Source organism: Ascaphus truei, chromosome 13 (genome assembly GCF_040206685.1).
Source record: "Ascaphus truei isolate aAscTru1 chromosome 13, aAscTru1.hap1, whole genome shotgun sequence".
Classification (NCBI taxonomy): domain Eukaryota; kingdom Metazoa; phylum Chordata; class Amphibia; order Anura; family Ascaphidae; genus Ascaphus; species Ascaphus truei.
In genome coordinates, this window is record NC_134495.1 from 5,173,478 (window position 1) to 5,192,279 (window position 18,802).

General features: G+C 53.8%; 1 protein-coding gene across 2 annotated transcripts in view; it reads left to right on the plus strand.

Annotated features, from left to right (window-relative positions):
* The window catches only part of HECTD4 (HECT domain E3 ubiquitin protein ligase 4), a 170,654-nt gene that overhangs the window by 147,311 nt on the left and 4,541 nt on the right, over positions 1–18,802 (plus strand). For both annotated transcript variants that reach the window (XM_075568133.1, XM_075568134.1), the window contains exons 65-74: positions 571–674; positions 967–1,090; positions 2,269–2,459; positions 3,082–3,228; positions 4,682–4,801; positions 5,531–5,686; positions 7,879–7,982; positions 14,786–15,007; positions 16,744–16,910; positions 17,912–18,107. In XM_075568133.1, the coding sequence (XP_075424248.1) occupies positions 571–674; positions 967–1,090; positions 2,269–2,459; positions 3,082–3,228; positions 4,682–4,801; positions 5,531–5,686; positions 7,879–7,982; positions 14,786–15,007; positions 16,744–16,910; positions 17,912–18,107 (1,531 nt within the window). The remainder of the gene's footprint in view (positions 1–570; positions 675–966; positions 1,091–2,268; positions 2,460–3,081; positions 3,229–4,681; positions 4,802–5,530; positions 5,687–7,878; positions 7,983–14,785; positions 15,008–16,743; positions 16,911–17,911; positions 18,108–18,802) is intronic.

The following is an 18,802-nucleotide window of genomic DNA, read 5'->3' on the forward strand; positions in this document are numbered from 1 at the left end:
GGGCAGGTGAGAGGCGGGAAGGCCGGGCAGGTGAGAGGCGGGAAGGCCGGGCAGGTGAGAGGCGGGAAGGCCGGGCAGGTGAGAGGCGGGAAGGCCGGGCAGGTGAGAGGCGGGAAGGCCGGGCAGGTGAGAGGCGGGAAGGCCGGGCAGGTGAGAGGCGGGAAGGCCGGGCAGGTGAGAGGCGGGAAGGCCGGGCAGGTGAGAGGCGGGAAGGCCGGGCAGGTGAGAGGCGGGAAGGCCGGGCAGGTGAGAGGCGGGAAGGCCGGGCAGGTGAGAGGCGGGAAGGCCGGGCAGGTGAGAGGCGGGAAGGCCGGGCAGGTGAGAGGCGGGAAGGCCGGGCAGGTGAGAGGCGGGAAGGCCGGGCAGCGAGCAGTTACAAAGATGTGGATTTTGTTTAAAATGATCGTGTTTGCAATAAGCTGTCTTCCGGTGCAGATTCCGGCTTATTGCGAGTTCATTAACCTCACAGTTTAAAGTATTAAAATACTGACCATGAAATAAGGCTATTCGGACAGCTGAATAGCACAAGCACAGCATCCAGTGATAAATGCAGCATTCTTTCCCCAACAGAACTGCATTAAGTGAGAAGAAACCTATTGTGAAACCCAAATCTCCGGAGAAGAGCAAAGGAGATGAGAAGGACCCTGAAAAGTCTCCTGCTAAGAAGCAAGAAGGTAACGTTGCCTTTTAGTTTATCACAAGACTTTACCTGTCTTTGATGGTTTAACCATTTGAGTGCCGGGGGAGGGCAGTGTCACCAGAGTGCAATGGCTCCTCCGGCAAAGCGCAGTCACATGACCGCGGCGGCCCTTAACACGGAGACGGACGTGGAGTCATCAGCTTGCGGATTGTGATTCTTATCTTTGTTGCTGTCAGAGGCGCCCGGATTGTAGAGCTGGAGCATTGAGGGGACGACTGTGTTATCATTTAGCTAAGACTGGTTGTTTTTTACACTTCATCTTTCAGTTCCAGAAGAGAAGTATTTGACACTAGAAGGATTCCACAGATTTGTAGTGGATCGGGCTAAACAAGACATCCGAAGCGTCTGGAGAGCCATTCTGTCCTGTGGGTATGATTTTCACTTTGAGAGGTATGGACACCTGCATCAATACGTGGTTACATTAAATTAACAGGGTTAGACATTATATATAAAGACGTTGCATGCACAGTTAGAGATAATATATATTATGGGCGTATGTAACAGTTACAGACCAGAGTAAAATGTGAGACAGCTTTAGTTTTTAAAGAACTTAGACTGGTGGCGGCTGTGAGAGTCTCCGGTAGATTATTCCAGTTTTGGGGTGCACGGTAAGAGAAGGAGGAACGCCCGGATACTTTGCTGAACCTTGGGACCATGAACAGTTGGAGTCTGATATCAGATGATAAGTGCTGCGTGTGTGGTAGGGGTGAGGAGTTTGTTCAGATAGGGGGGTAGCTTGCCCAGAAAGTATTTAAAGACAGGAGAGATGAACTTTGCGCCTAGACTCAAGTGATGACCAATCTAGTTCTTTGAGCATTTCGCAGTGATGTGTGTTGTAGTTGCATTGGAGGACAAAGCGGCATAGTGAGTTGTAGAGGGTGTCAAGTTTGCTTAGGTGTGTTTGAGTTGCCGAGCCGTATACTATGTCCCCATAGTCAATAGTTGGTATTATCATCTGCTGTGCGATACGCTTTCTGACAAGCAAACTTAGGGAGGATTTGTTCCTGTAAAGTACCCCTAGTTTGGCGTAGGTTTTGGATGTCAGGGTATAAATGTGCATCACGAATGTTAAGTGGGAGTCAAACCATAAGCCCAGATATGTAAAACTTGTGACGGGGGCTGGAAGAGCGCTGGAGCTGGTTCTGATCTGTAGCTCTGTCATTGGTAGCTTTAGAAATGTAGCCTTGGTCCCTAGGGGTCACATTTGACCAGGTAGGAGTGATTGTGCCTGTAACTAGTGTGTGACCTAACAGGGTCACTAAGGACTCTTTGTCAGGCAGATTGTTCTGGTTCTAAATGCTTGCACTCTTTAACCCTTAGTTTGATTTTAAAGGTATCACTTCTACCTTACTTTGGTTCTGTGTATTCTGTGGGCTTACAAGGTCCCATCCTCTCCCTGTCTCGCCTAGTTTGTAAACTAATGGTGTCAATCGCCCACATTTAACCCGTTAAACATGTAATTGGCGTTAGTACATCGTGGTCCTATAAGAGACTGTTCTTATAACCCTTTTGCTGACAGAGGGGCCGATAGCAATGGGTTAAGGATGTTTATCTGCTCTGTTGATCAGATGCGCCTGCATCGATACGCGGCACGCGCAGAAATCCTGCAGGAAGTGGACCCTGGAAATGGACGTAGCCCTGGTTCAATATATCAATCGTCTCTGTCGTCACCTGGCAATAACTCCAGCCCGGCTGCACCCCCACGAAGTTTATCTGGATCCTGCTGACACTGCGGACCCCAGAGTCTCCTGTTTGTTTAGTACGTTATCTTTTAATCACAACCACAGAGACCTACACAAACACAGAGACCTACACAACCACAGAGACCTACACAACCACAGAGACCTACACAACCACCGAGACCTACACAAACACAGACCCATCATTAGCATTACAATCCTCATCCTAGCGGGACTGACACTCTTTATTGTTAAACATTATTATTATCACCTTGGGACAAATATTATATATATCTATGTCAATTCTGGTACAACTATGAACAATTATATTTAAATATAACTTTAAAAGGTGAGTGTTACGTTTACTTTAAAGGAGAAAGCAAGTCATAAATAGGAAGAATATACATGAAACCGACGAGTGTATATGTACCGTTTACATTTATGTATTAAAAAAAATAGATTTCAGCAATTCTACTAAATATTCGCTTATTAGAACGTACTTTTAAATCAGCCCGCAGTATATTTGGGCTTTCTACCCCAGACCGCAAATCTTGGTTTCCTGTAAACACTTGTTGCGTCTCACGCTTCTCCCTGCCGTTGTATTTATTTAGTGTCCCACACAGCCTGCTTGGGCTTTGCTGAGCGAGAATGTGCTTTAGAATCCCCGGTGTGTCTGTGGTGCTGATCTCTTGTTTTGCGCAGGTGTTCCCATAGAAAGTCTGCGGCTCCGGTTCGCTCTCCTTCAGTCGCTTAACACCACGTTAGAAACCTTCTTCTTGCCGCTGGTGGAGTTACGACAAACAGACACGTACCTGCACAGTATCGCATCCCTGTTACAAGAAGCCAAAGGTGTGCAGACAGGATTGTTGCTTTCGCTGCCTCGATCAGCAGCGCGGAACCGCTCCGCTCTGTCACCAGCGCGCGTGTCGTCTTCTACAAGCCGCGGCTTCTGTTTTCCGTACCCTCGCACTCGGCAGCGGGTGTCAAGATCCGCCGCCCCTAGGCGCTTACATGCGGCGGCTGCCTTCTTTCGAATCGAATCACCACCAACGTGACGGCACACGCCGTCACATTGCCATGGCAACGAGCCGCCGATTCAGGAGGAGGGCGGCAGCACGGAGGCCGCAGCCACATGTAAGTGCCTTCCCATCGGGCCCGAAAGCGCGGCATCTGCATATGGGGGCGGACTTTTTGCCGCCCCAAAATGTTGCCGCCCTAGGCCCGGGTCTAGTGGGAAATCCGCCGCTGCTCGCACCGCGTTAAATCCCAGCGCACGGTTGTTACGGGGTTACCTTTTATTAGTAGCCGCCTCTCGCTATGATGCAGGTTTACTTAAAGTGGCCATTTCTTTCGTCACGTTAGGGCCGTGCTCGGGAACATTCGCCGCGTGTTTTTCTCCCGTGCATTGTGCTTTAGTTTGAGCTTTAACGCGAATGGTACTTTCATTTAACCCCACGGCTGCCAGCCGGTCCATGTAATAACGGAACTTATCGTGATGAATATTTATTCATTTGAATGCATTTTTTTTCTTCTGAAAAAATGTTGACAATAAAACGATCTTCCCAATTATGTGGCAATTATGACAAATTCTGTGTGTTTTAAATGAATTACATTTTAAAATAAATGAAACACCCCGAGTGCCTCTTATTTCAGAGGTTTGGGGGGGGGGGGGTAGGGCTGGGATTAGGAGGGAAAGGGCAAACACAAGGTAAAACCTGTTTTTGGGGCAGAGGGTCGCCATGATCCCGTGGCAGACCTGCGTCTTGCGTGCTTTATACAGAGGGTCGCCATGATCCCGTGGCAGACCTGCGTCTTGCGTGCTTTATACAGAGGGTCGCCATGATCCCGTGGCAGACCTGCGTCTTGCGGGCTTTATACTGCATGTCACTAGCGCCTCCTAATACGTCACTGACCTCCCAGGCTGGCCAGTGCGGTATATCACCAGCATTTTGTATCATTACAATATTACGATCCCCCTGGTATGTTGCCCCGCTCTAAGTAGGCCCCTCTAGGACATAAAAGTATTATGGAATACACCAAGTATTAAAAAAAGGAAACGTATATCCTCTGATACAGAAGAGACTGAAGAAATGTCTTCTGTACCATGGGACCATCTTGGTTCTGATTCTAAAAAAATATATATATATTTACTACAGGAGTTGTTGCTAAACCCATCTGTCCTGAGGGACTTTTCCATCACATTGCAGACAAATGCATTGCCAGCTTTGCACGGCTGGGACCGGGACGGGGGGCTCAGAGGCGCACGTTTCGCATGCTGACTTCTTTATTTCCCTTTAACTAGGGTTGATCTTCTACGATACAAAAGTGACAGTGATGAATCGGGTGTTAAATGCGACAGTGCAGAGAACCGCAGACCACGCTGCCCCGGAGATCACGCTCGATCCCCTGGAAATAGTGGGAGGTCAGTAAACGAAACGAAACCTTGGACTTCAGCACATTACATCTTAGAATATTACATGGGTAGGACTGACCACAAGAGTCCAACCAGATAACACAGAGGTGTCGCCACCAATATTATAACCACTCTGAGTTTGGGTTACGGTCCCGATCTGAAAGCAGCGTTACTCCATAAAACGCCGTCCCGCTTGGCTGGCGTAAGTATGGCCCATTCTAGTGAATAGTTGTCTTCTGGCACGGAAGGTGTTTTCTGGGTGAACCGATTTACTAAATATGGATCTGTATGACCCAAAGCGTGAATGGGCCATAATGTGTCTTCCAGTATGGAAGGTGTCTTATGGAGAATCACGTCTTCGTAGATATGGCGCTTAATCTTGTAGCCTACATGAATAGCCAGCATAGAAAACGTTCAACAGCTGCAGGAAATAGGTGATACATGTATGTTAATTAATTGATAACCATTTCGAAAAGATTCATGTAGCATCTTTTATAGCAAATGAAAAAAGCCCTGATACATTTCGGGATGCACCACTTCCCCCGGGCCTTGTATCCTCTGAATGTAAACGTGTCTTGTAATGATCTGTTGTGGTTAGAACAGTGAGCTGATGGAAGTTTGGTCGCGAAACTTGTACTGTTGCAGCTTTCACCCCTTTTGCTGCCAGAGAGGCCTGCCGTGCAAAGGGTTAATCTTCCCCATTCCCCAGCGCGGTTCTGTGTGTTTTTTATTACACAGGAGAGATCCGTAGTTCCGAGAACTCGTACTTCTGCCAGGCGGCCCGACAGCTCGCGTGCATCCCGTCCTCCCAGCTCTGCGTCAAACTGGCGAGTGGAGGAGACCCCACGTACGCCTTCAACATCCGCTTTACTGGGGAGGAGGTCCATGGTACAAGTGAGTAACCGCTGGAGTAATACACAGTATCTTGGGCAGATAATAGACGTTGTGTGGGATGACGGCGGCTGTGACGGTTTGGGAAGCTGCCGGATAATTACCGAGCACCGCTTTGTATTTGTAGTCATTGAGTTTGTTTCCCTTTATCACATATTGTATTTGCAAAAGGCTGCAAGTCCTCAGAAGGGCCACACATGACCCATATACATATATATGTGGGGAGGGGGTTTGGTACCTTTTGAATTTGGTTCCCCGTGGCCCATTTAGGAGAGTACACAAATTTGGGGTGCAAACACAAAGAAATTCTCTTGTATTTCCCAGGACAAATGAACCTTGGTCTATTGGGAGCTGCACCCCCACAATGATGTCTATATTTGTTCACATTTGCACGTCTGTAATTAATTTGCACTTATTTTCACTTCCGTTGCCCATTTAGCAGGAACGCGGTAGCTGGGGGTGGGATTAATGTCAGCCCCCCCGGTGATTATCCCGCTGCTCTGCTTACACTGGGTACTAGCGATCGGCACAGGGGTTTGGGGGCCACAGGTGCTGCCCTGGGATGCGTGGGTCGCCATGTGACACCATGTGGGGCAATTTACTCCAGTCTCCCTGCTGCAAAACTATGGTACAAACAGGATAATGTTTATTAAATAAAGAGATTCCCATTGAAAGCATTGAGCCTGTTTCCGTGGAAAAATCTGGGGCAATTATTTTGTAGCCGGGGGGCTTTAGTAAATATGCAGCTTTGTGATTGGATTGATATTGACTCCTAAACATTAATATGGCTGTAAACCGCAGAAAGGGCGCTTTCTCTTCTGCCGGAGGCGCCAGGATAGCATTGCTACAATTCCAGTGTCTGGATTAGAACGTTGTTTTTAGTACCACAATGATCTCAGATTAAATGTCAATAAAAGGTTTTGGATCAATATTTGCCCGATGCTGATTTTACTAAGAACTATATGATCATGGAAAGAAAATGCGGGCAGGAGAGGTAAGTCCCCGATGTAAGAGAAACAGATGTAGCTAAAGTAACGTCCGCAGCCCCCGCGGTCACGCGGCACCACATGGATTAATGCACAGGGTCCCATTCGGAAACATGAAGGCCCCCCCACACCCCCTCCCCCCCCCCCCCCCGCAGCGTGATCGCGGCAGGCACGGTCTCTGGAGCCACAGACTTTTACTTCTGTTACCGCGGCGCCGGAGACGGTGAGTCTGGCTACATCTGTCCAGTGTAGCCCTCTTCTGTACGCGTGAACGTCCCAGGATGCTGTGCGCATGCACACGGACGTCCCAGGATGCTGTGCGCATGCATACGGACGTCCCAGGATGCTGTGCGCATGCACACGGACGTCCCAGGACGCTGTGCGCATGCACACGGACGTCCCAGGACGCTGTGCGCATGCACACGGACGTCCCAGGACGCTGTGCGCATGCACACGGACGTCCCAGGATGCTGTGCGCATGCATACGGACGTCCCAGGATGCTGTGCGCATGCACACGGACGTCCCAGGATGCTGTGCGCATGCATACGGACGTCCCAGGATGCTGTGCGCATGCATACGGACGTCCCAGGATGCTGTGCGCATGCATACCGACGTCTCAGGATGCTGTGCGCATGCATACGGACGTCCCAGGATGCTGTGCGCATGCACACGGACGTCCCAGGATGCTGTGCGCATGCACACGGACGTCCCAGGATGCTGTGCGCATGCACACGGACGTCCCAGGATGCTGTGCGCATGCACACGGACGTCCCAGGATGCTGTGCGCATGCACACGGACGTCCCAGGATGCTGCGCGCATGCACACGGACGTCCCAGGATGCTGCGCGCATGCACACGGACGTCCCAGGATGCTGTGCGCATGCACACGGACGTCCCAGGATGCTGTGCGCATGCACACGGACGTCCCAGGATGCTGTGCGCATGCACACGGACGTCCCAGGATGCTGTGCGCATGCACACGGACGTCCCAGGATGCTGTGCGCATGCACACGGACGTCCCAGGATGCTGTGCGCATGCACACGGACGTCCCAGGATGCTGTGCGCATGCACACGGACGTCCCAGGATGCTGTGCGCATGGACACGGACGTCCCAGGATGCTGTGCGCATGCATACGGACGTCCCAGGATGCTGTGCGCATGGACACGGACGTTCATTTCTAATGTTGCATGTTTATTTTATTCCCAGGTGGTTCCTTTCGTCATTTCCTCTGGCAAGTGTGTAAAGAGCTTCAAAGCTCATCGCTGTCTCTTCTGCTGCTCTGTCCCAGCTCTGCTGTTAATAAGAATAAGGTATCTCTCGTAATCTGCCGTTATCCACCGTATCTAACCGTACCGCGTAGGGAATCCTCGCACCGAATTCTGCTTCATCAACACATTTAGATTTCCTATTACACAATGTGAAAGGGCAGTGCTGCGTTGGATAAAAGTTTAACAAAGTGGCATGTTTAATAGATTTCTGCACGGCAAACAATCTTTGCTATTGTCTTTTGGTGATAAAACGGTTTCTCAGTCCTCTAACCCGCTGGTACATTGTTAGATTAGATCTGTGCTTTGTTTGCCAAGTAATCAAGATGGCATTAAAATGCAGATGAACTGAGTGGATATACTAGAGCAGTGTTCCCGGTGGGAGGGGAGAGGGACGAGGCGCAGTGTTCCCGGGGCGAGAGGAAAGAGGCGCAGTGTTCCCGGTGGGGGGGTGGGGGGGTGGGAGGGGAGAGGGACGAGGCGCAGTGTTTCCGGGGGGGGGGGGGGGAGAGGGACGAGGCGCAGTGTTTCCGGGGGGGGAGGGGGGGAGAGGGACGAGGCGCAGTGTTCCCGGGGGCAGAGGAACGAGGTGCAGTGTTCCCGGGGGGGGGGGGGGGGGGAGAGGAACGAGGTGCAGTGTTCCCAGGGGGGGGAGAGGAACGAGGTGCAGTGTTCCTGGGGGCAGAAGAACGAGGCGCAGTGTTCCCGGGGGGGGGGAGGTGGGGAGAGGAACAAGATGCAGTGTTCCCGGGGGCAGAGAGACGAGGTGCAGTGTTCCCGGGGGCAGAGGAACGAGGCGCAGTGTTCCCGGGGGGAGAGAGGAACGAGGTGCAGTGTTCCCAGGGGGGGGGAGGAGAGGAACGAGGTGCAGTGTTCACAGGGGCAGAGGGACGTGGTTCAGGGTTCCCGGGGGCAGAGGGACGAGGCGCAGTGTTCCCGGGGGGGGGAGAGGAACAAGGCGCAGTGTAACCGGGGGCAGAGGGACGAGGCGCAGTGTTCCTGGGGGCAGAGGGATGAGGCGCAGTGTTCCCGGGGGGAGAGAGGAACGAGGTGCAGTGTTCCCGGGGGGGGGGAGAGGAACGAGCCGCAGTGTTCCCGGGGGGGGGGGGGAGGAACGAGGCGCAGTGTTCCCGGGGGGGGGGGGGGAACGAGCCGCAGTGTTCCCGGGGGGGGGGGGGGGGGAGAGGAACGAGCCGCAGTGTTCCCGGGGGGGGGAGAGGAACGAGCCGCAGTGTTCCCGGGGGGGGGGGGGGAGAGGAACGAGCCGCAGTGTTCCCGGGGGCAGAGGGACGAGGCGCAGTGTTCCCGGGGGCAGAGGGACGAGGCGCAGTGTTCCCGGGGGGAGAGGAACGAGGCGCAGTGTTCCCGGGGGCAGAGGGACGAGGCGCAGTGTTCCCGGGGGGGAGAGGAACGAGGCGCAGTGTTCCCGGGGCAGAGGGACGAGGCGCGGTGTTCCCGGGGGCAGAGGGACGAGGCGCAGTGTTCCCGGGGGGGAGAGGAACGAGGCGCAGTGTTCCCGGGGGGGAGAGGAACGAGGCGCAGTGTTCCCGGGGGGGAGAGGGACGAGGCGCAGTGTTCCGGGGGGGGGGGGGGAGAGGAACGAGGCGCAGTGTAACCGGGGGCAGAGGGACGAGGCGCAGTGTTCCCGGGGGGGAGAGGGACGAGGCGCAGTGTTCCCGGGGGCAGAGGGACGAGGCGCAGTGTTCCCGGGGGCAGAGGGACGAGGCGCAGTGTTCCCGGGGGCAGAGGGACGAGGCGCAGTGTTCCCGGGGGGGAGAGGAACGAGACGCAGTGTTCCCGGGGGCAGAGGGACGAGGCGCAGTGTTCCCGGGGGGAGAGGGACGAGGCGCAGTGTTCCCGGGGGGGAGAGGAACGAGACGCAGTTTTCCCGGGGGGGAGAGGAACGAGACGCAGTGTTCCTGGGGGCAGAGGGACGAGGTGCAGTTTTCCCGGGGGGGAGAGGAACGAGACGCAGTGTTCCCGGGGGCAAAGGGACGAGGCGCAGTGTTCCCGGGGGCAGAGGGACGAGACGCAGTGTTCCCGGGGGCAGAGGGACGAGACGCAGTGTTCCCGGGGGCAGAGGGACGAGGCGCAGTGTTCCCGGGGGCAGAGGAACGAGGCGCAGTGTTCCCGGGGGCAGAGGGAAATGGCGCAGTGTTCCCGGGGGCAGAGGGACGAGGTGCAGTGTTCCCGGGGGGGGGGGGGGGGAGGAGAGGAACGAGGTGCAGTGTTCCCGGGGGCAGAGGGACGAGGCGCAGTGTTCCCGGGGGCAGAGGGACGAGGCGCAGTGTTCACGGGGGCAGAGGGACGAGGCGCAGTGTTCCCGGGGGGGAGAGGGACGAGACGCAGTGTTCCCGGGGGGAGAGGAACGAGGCGCAGTTTTCCCGGGGGGGAGAGGAACGAGACGCAGTTTTCCCGGGGGGGAGAGGAACGAGACGCAGTGTTCCTGGGGGCAGAGGGACGAGGCGCAGTGTTCCCGGGGGGCAGAGGGACGAGGCGCAGTGTTCCCGGGGGCAGAGGGACGAGGCGCAGTGTTCCCGGGGGCAGAGGGACGAGGTGCAGTGTTCCCGGGGGCAGAGGGACGAGGCGCAGTGTTCCCGGGGGCAGAGGGACGAGGCGCAGTGTTCCCGGGGGCAGAGGGACGAGGCGCAGTGTTCCCGGGGGCAGAGGGACGAGGCGCAGTGTTCCCGGGGGAGAGGGACGAGACGCAGTGTTCCCGGGGGGAGAGGAATGAGGCGCAGTTTTCCCGGGGGGGAGAGGAACGAGACGCAGTGTTCCTGGGGGCAGAGGGACGAGGCGCAGTGTTCCCGGGGGCAGAGGGACGAAGCGCAGTGTTCCCGGGGGCAGAGGGACGAGGCGCAGTGTTCCCGGGGGCAGAGGGACGAGACGCAGTGTTCCCGGGGGGGAGAGGAACGAGACGCAGTGTTCCCGGGGGCAGAGGGACGAGACGCAGTGTTCCCGGGGGCAGAGGGACGAGGCGCAGTGTTCCCGGGAGGGAGAGGAACGAGACGCAGTGTTCTCGGGGGGAGAGGGACGAGACGCAGTGTTCCCGGGGGCAGAGGGACGAGACGCAGTGTTCCCGGGGGCAGAGGGACGAGGCGCAGTGTTCCCGGAGGGAGAGGAACGAGACGCAGTGTTCTCGGGGGGAGAGGAACGAGACGCAGTGTTCCCGGGGGCAGAGGGACGAGACGCAGTGTTCCCGGGGGCAGAGGGACGAGACGCAGTGTTCCCGGGGGCAGAGGGATGAGGCACATTGTTCCCGGGGGCAGAGGGATGAGGCGCATTGTTCCCGGGGGCAGAGGGATGAGACGCAGTGTTCCCGGGGGCAGAGGGATGAGGCGCATTGTTCCCGGGGGCAGAGGGACGAGACGCAGTGTTCCCGGGGGCAGAGGGACGAGGCGCAGTGTTCCCGGGAGGGAGAGGAACGAGACGCAGTGTTCTCGGGGGGAGAGGGACGAGACGCAGTGTTCCCGGGGGCAGAGGGACGAGACGCAGTGTTCCCGGGGGCAGAGGGACGAGGCGCAGTGTTCCCGGAGGGAGAGGAACGAGACGCAGTGTTCTCGGGGGGAGAGGAACGAGACGCAGTGTTCCCGGGGGCAGAGGGACGAGACGCAGTGTTCCCGGGGGCAGAGGGACGAGACGCAGTGTTCCCGGGGGCAGAGGGATGAGGCACATTGTTCCCGGGGGCAGAGGGATGAGGCGCATTGTTCCCGGGGGCAGAGGGATGAGACGCAGTGTTCCCGGGGGCAGAGGGATGAGGCGCATTGTTCCCGGGGGCAGAGGGATGAGGCGCATTGTTCCCGGGGGCAGAGGGACGAGGCGCAGTGTTCCCGGGGGCAGAGGGATGAGGCGCAGTGTTCCCGGGGGGGAGAGGGACGAGACGCAGTGTTCCCGGGGGGAGAGGAACGAGGCGCAGTTTTCCCGGGGGGCAGAGGGACGAGGCGCAGTGTTCCCGGGGGCAGAGGGACGAGCGGCAGTGTTCCCGGGGGCAGAGGAACGAGACGCAGTGTTCCCGGGGGCAGAGGGATGAGGCGCAGTGTTCCCGGGGGCAGAGGGACGAGGCGCAGTGTTCCCGGGGGCAGAGGAACGAGGTGCAGTGTTCCCGGGGGGGAGAGGGACGAGGCGCAGTGTTCCCGGGGGGGAGAGGAATGAGACGCAGTGTTCCCGAGGGCAGAGGGACGAGGCGCAGTGTTCCCGGGGGCAGAGGGACGAGGCGCAGTGTTCCCGGGGGCAGAGGGACGAGGCGCAGTGTTCCCGGGGGCAGAGGGACGAGGCGCAGTGTTCCCGGGGGCAGAGGGACGAGGCGCAGTGTTCCGGGGGGGGGGGGAGAGGAACGAGGCGCAGTGTAACCGGGGCAGAGGGACGAGGCGCAGTGTTCCCGGGGGCAGAGGGACGAGGCGCAGTGTTCCCGGGGGCAGAGGAACGAGGTGCAGTGTTCCCGGGGGGGAGAGGGACGAGGCGCAGTGTTCCCGGGGGGGAGAGGAACGAGACGCAGTGTTCCCGGGGGCAGAGGGACGAGGCGCAGTGTTCCCGGGGGCAGAGGGACGAGGTGCAGTGTTCCCGGGGGGAGAGGAACGAGGCGCAGTGTTCCCGGGGGCAGAGGAACGAGACGCAGTGTTCCCGGGGGCAGAGGGACGAGGCGCAGTGTTCCCGGGGGCAGAGGGATGAGGCGCAGTGTTCCCGGGGGCAGAGGGACGAGGCGCAGTGTTCCCGGGGGCAGAGGAACGAGGTGCAGTGTTCCCGGGGGGGAGAGGGACGAGGCGCAGTGTTCCCGGGGGGGAGAGGAACGAGACGCAGTTTTCCCGGGGGGGAGAGGAACGAGACGCAGTGTTCCTGGGGGCAGAGGGACGAGGCGCAGTGTTCCCGGGGGGGAGAGGGACGAGACGCAGTGTTCCCGGGGGGGAGAGGAACGAGACGCAGTGTTCCCGGGGGGGAGAGGAACGAGACGCAGTGTTCCCGGGGGCAGAGGGACGAGGCGCAGTGTTCCCGGGGGGGAGAGGAACGAGACGCAGTGTTCCCGGGGGGGAGAGGAACGAGACGCAGTGTTCCCGGGGGGGAGAGGAACGAGACGCAGTGTTCCCGGGGGCAGAGGAACGAGACGCAGTGTTCCCGGGGGGGAGAGGAACGAGGCGCAGTGTTCCCGGGGGGGAGAGGAACGAGACGCAGTGTTCCCGGGGGCAGAGGGACGAGACGCAGTGTTCCCGGGGGCAGAGGAACGAGACGCAGTGTTCCCGGGGGCAGAGGGACGAGACGCAGTGTTCCCGGGGGCAGAGGGACGAGGCGCAGTGTTCCCGGGGGCAGAGGTACGAGACGCAGTGTTCCCGGGGGCAGAGGGACGAGGCGCAGTGTTCCCGGGGGCAGAGGGACGAGACGCAGTGTTCCCGGGGGCAGAGGGACGAGGTGCAGTGTTCCCGGGGGCAGAGGGACGAGGCGCAGTGTTCCCGGGGGGGAGAGGAACGAGACGCAGTGTTCCTGGGGGCAGAGGGACGAGGCGCAGTGTTCCCGGGGGGGAGAGGAACGAGGCGCAGTGTTCCCGGGGGCAGAGGGACGAGGCGCGGTGTTCCCGGGGGCAGAGGGACGAGGCGCAGTGTTCCCGGGGGCAGAGGGACGAGGCGCAGTGTTCCCGGGGGCAGAGGGACGAGGCGCAGTGTTCCCGGGGGCAGAGGGACGAGGTGCACTCATTTTCACAAGATACAAATAATTAAGAGGGTTACTTTGAGGGTGATTTGAATCTTTCTATGTAAGTTAAGTTACTCTGTCCCACTATGTGTATCTGGCTTTAAGTTCCTCTTCTGCCCCTACCTGTGTGTAACCTCGCAGAAAACCCTGTAATACAGCAGACAAGGTTAATGATTTAGAGAAGCAGTGTTCTCGTCTGAATGCAGGAAAGACATTATGAAATGGAAGATGCTTAGTATTTAGTAAAAGCATAAGGTGTGTTTCAAATGGAGTGGTTTTTCTGTATTTTTAGTTGTATTCCAAAATGTGAACTAAACAAGAACATAAAAGATCAGTGTTATTACAACTTGAACATTTCATTGTAGCAGAAACCACATAAGGTGCCATCCTATTCATTACACAAAGGAAGATTATCACATCTTGTGTCATTCTGCCATCATATTCCAGAGTGTTATACCGTAGCACATTGCAAATATATTATACCAGAGTGTTATACCGTAGCACATTGCAAATACATTATACCAGAGTGTTATACCGTAGCACATTGCAAATATATTACACCAGAGTGTTATACCGTAGCACATTGCAAATATATTACACCAGAGTGGACAGCTGTTTTGATGTTCAATAATGACGACAGATTATATACATTTGTACAGATGCAGCCACCAGGATCCGATCACTTGCCTGGGTAAAAACTAAGGCATCTCACCGTAAATGGGAAAAAGAGGGGGGGGCCCTGCTCAGCTAAGAAGATTATCTATCTAGAGAGGTGCAATCAGGGACTAAAACATATGCATTGATATCGGAGAGAAAGAATCCCTAAACGATGCACACTACTCTACTAATTCAAAACAATACATTTTTATTCAGAATACACGTAAACACACAAATTAATTTAAACCCTAGAATATGCGCAATGAAAAGCCTATTTTAAAAAGGCTTCTCTATTGTCCGAATAGCAAGGGTCTATTAACCATGAAATGCCTAATAAACTGGGTGAGCCTTGCAATAGGCTGCAAAATATAAGGTTACACCCAAGCCTGGGCACAGTATATATAGTACTTCAGAGATAAACCCTTACAGGGCTATAAGCTAGAGAGAAATAGAGCGGGTCCTGATTCAGTGCCATGTATACGTGCCAATGTGTTGTCCTGTCATTTCTATAGGGGAAATACCTTCTGACTCCCAGTCCTATAACCTATGCAGAAGAGCAGCTGCTTCACTTCTTTGGGCAGCTGCTGGGTATCGCTATCCGTGCTGACGTCCCGCTGCCTCTGGACCTGCTGTCCTCCTTCTGGAAGGTGCTAGTAGGAGAACCATTAGATCCCGAAGCGGACCTCTACGAGGCTGATATCCTGACCCACAACTACATCAAAAAGTTTGAAAATGTAATGACTCGCTTGTTGTCATCTAATTTCATGGAGACCCAAGCAGTGCCCCGGCCCACTTTGTTCCAATGTCTCTGTCTCCCGGGGTCCGTGGGCACAGAGATCAGGCGGAAAGCTCCGTGACAGTTTGTCGTTGTGTTTTGTTAACTCTTTTAAGAACAGTACCGGATACACTTTGAGCAACCTCTAGAAGCACATTGTCATTGAAAGCTGTAATGCATTGCTCTAACATTACATGAACCCTCTGCCCAGGCACCTCACCCTAATTCCTGCCCCATTTGCATGTTACTTTGTATCTCGCTCATTTACATCTGTTTTCCCAGACTTACTAGGAGGTAGTTCTTGCATAAATAGGACTTGCTATTTCAGCTTCATTTGTTTAAAAGAAATCGGCTTAGAGGGACCTTTGTGGTCCTGAGAGCTTGCACTCTTAGGCCTCGGACATGGTCGGACCGCGCTGAGGGGAAACATTATCCCTATCAGCGTGGCTTTAGACGGCGCTTCAGCAGGCGTGTGTAAATGCAGGAGACAGGCAAGTTTAAATTTTGCCGCTCATGCAAGCGCAGGGCCGGTCACGTGACTGCCAGAAGCCAATGGCAGTCCGTGACTTCGGCGCTGCGATGTGGCGCCCTAGCCCCGGCTCCCACCCTGCACACAAGCGCGCTCGCTGACGCTCATGCAGGGACAAGAAAAATCTCCTGCGTGAGCATGAGCGTCAGCGCTGCCCAGCGCCGCTCACTGCACCATGCCCCAGCGCCGCTCCCTGCACCATGTCCCAGCGCCGCTCCCTGCACCATGCCCCAGCGCCGCTCCCTGCACCATGTCCCAGCGCCGCTCCCTGCACCATGTCCCAGCGCCGCTCCCTGCACCATGTCCCAGCGCCGCTCCCTGCACCATGCCCCAGCGCCGCTCCCTGCACCATGCCCCAGGCCTTATAACCACAAGTTGGCTATTAAAGGTATCACTTTAACCTTATTTTGCTGGTCTACCATTGCGGTAACCATCGACTCGCCATGTTTAACACCAGACTGTAGTCTTTGATTTCAGTAGACTGGCATCCTCCAGTTGTTGTATGTGAGATATCAGTGGTACATGCCCAATATTAGACGATACATTAAAACCGCAGATCTGTGTGCAACATCTAGAAATCAGCACAGCTTCTGCTGGAGGAGCATAAATATATATATACTAGCTGATATACCCGGCGCTGCCCGGGATTTATATATATATATATATATATATATATATATATATATATATATATATATATCAGAGCCCTTACAATGGGAAATGTTTCAGTGTTGCTTAGACCGATGCAATATCTTTGACGACCATGTCGTGCGGGAGTGGCCAACCCAGTCCTCAATGGCCACCAACAGGTCAGGTTTTAAGGCTATCCCTGCTTCAGCACAGGTGGTGCAGTTGTTGACTGAGCCACTGATTGAGGCACCTGTTCTGAAGCAGGGATAGCCTTAAAACCTGACCTGTTGGTGACCCTTGAGGCCTGGAGTCGGCCGCCCCTGCTGTAATAAATCCACTTAAACTAATTTCACAAACAGCCTATTTCATGAGCCGCTCGTTATGTGAGAGAGGTAATTGGTGTCTTCGTTCCTTGACGCCTCGGCTTCTATTGTTCCCCGTGTTTAAAATGCCCCTCATGTTAACCCTTTAAGTGCAGATGCTCAGTGGTCTCTTCACAGTAACGTCCGATCACCTGGTTTCCTTGCGTGTTGTAGGTAAGCGATGAGACGGAGCTGGAGGTGCTGTGCGGTGAAATCGCTTCCCAGCATTTTACCACCGAGAGCCCCGACTCTCCCAACAAGCTGAGCTGCAACTTTACATATGTGACCATGACTGGGGACGGAGTGGAGCTGTGTCCCCAGGGCAGACATATCCCTGTGGTGTGAGTACAGTGTGTGGCTTCTGGCTTGTGCAATACGCAGAGGACAGACCTATCTTCGTACTGTCGGGAATAATTAGATACTGCCTCTATTATTCTAATGTGATCCATGCTGTGTGTACATGTATCATTTCTATGTATATATGCTTATATACAACGTGTCTGTGTGTACATGTATCATTTCTATGTATATATGCTTATATACAACGTGTCTGTGTGTACATGTATCATTTCTATGTATATATGCTTATATACAACGTGTCTGTGTGTACATGTATCATTTCTATGTATATATGCTTATATACAACGTGTCTGTGTGTACATGTATCATTTCTATGTATATATGCTTATATACAACGTGTCGGGGTGTACATGTATCATTTCTATGTATATATGCTTATATACAACGTGTCGGGGTGTACATATGTATATCTTTATACCGTATAGCACCATCCATGTACATACAGAAGCGCGTCACAGCAGTAATACGCGTCATAATATAACACAAGCGCTTTAATAATAATTTAAGATATAAAAGTAACACTAGGAAAAAGGGGTCTCGTCCGAAGAGCTCACAATCTATCTCTCTATAAACACTGCACATAAATATTTCTATATAGATTGTTTTCTTGAATCTACTCCAACAACTCTATTTATATATATTTACATAATTCTCGGTGTGGGTACAATTTATATATTTTTATATATATATATATATATATATGTCAGTAAGCGCACACCGTAACAAAATAAATATTGGCATATATCAGCGAGAGCACATGTCATAGGTAGAAGAGATATACTTCACTATACTTCACCCAAGAGCCTGGAAAAGAGGACGCTGCACATTTCTGTGCAAATATACTGATACTATATCACTTACCTGGATGTGCTGTGTCTTCGTCTCCAGTCTCTTGGGTTTGGGTGAAGAAGGGTGTGCAGGTGTGTATAGGTGTGCAGGTGTGTATAGGTGTGCAGTTGAGTGTTTCTACTTTTTCTATCAGCTGGGAGAACAAGGACATGTACACAGCGGCGATCCGTCACCTCCGCATGCGCGAGCTGAAGAACCAGGAGTGTATGACTGCAGTACGGGCTGGTCTGGGCTCCATCATCCCACTCCAGCTCTTAACCACTCTGACTCCCCTGGAGATGGAGCTTAGGACTTGCGGGCTACCATACATGAACCTGGAGTTTTTAAAGGTACAGCAGCAGCAGCGCAGCGAGCATTCACTTGTGTACGGACACAATGCAGGAGAGACCAATGTAACTGTGGGTGCTGAGGGTTACATTCTTACCTGTGTGACTTCCGACAGTAAGGATTCATTTACTGCTTGGATAGGGAGAGGCAGCAATACAATCATATTAAAAACAGATATTTCTGAAGTGCTGCAGAACAAAGAAGAATAGAAAGTCAATTTGAAATGTGTTTTTAAACAAAGAAATATGAATACATTTTGTGTAAAAGAAAAAAGAATTGGTATATAAATTGTATGTCTGAAACAAGAAAGTTACTTTTAAAAAAAAGTCTTTAAAAAAATAAATAGAGGGCAATCATAGAAATAAATGGCAGACCACTGTTGATAAAGACATGCAAGTATAATTCTGCTTCTGGTGCTGACCTCCCAATGGTCCCGGCGTCTCAAGGCTGGACCTGATAATGGCACAAAAATGAAGGAAAGGAGGAGCACACAGGAGACTTGATTTGAGTTTTGAAAAGCTTCAGTAAGGTGTTCACAGCATGGTGTTGGGCCTGAGGAAGGACACGTTAGTCCTGAAACATTATCTGTACTAAAGCTCTGATGCTGTGAACACCTTATTGAAGTTTTTCAAAACTCAAATCAAGTCTCCTGTGTGCTCCTCCTTTCCTTCATTTTTGTAAAAAAATAAATAGACCA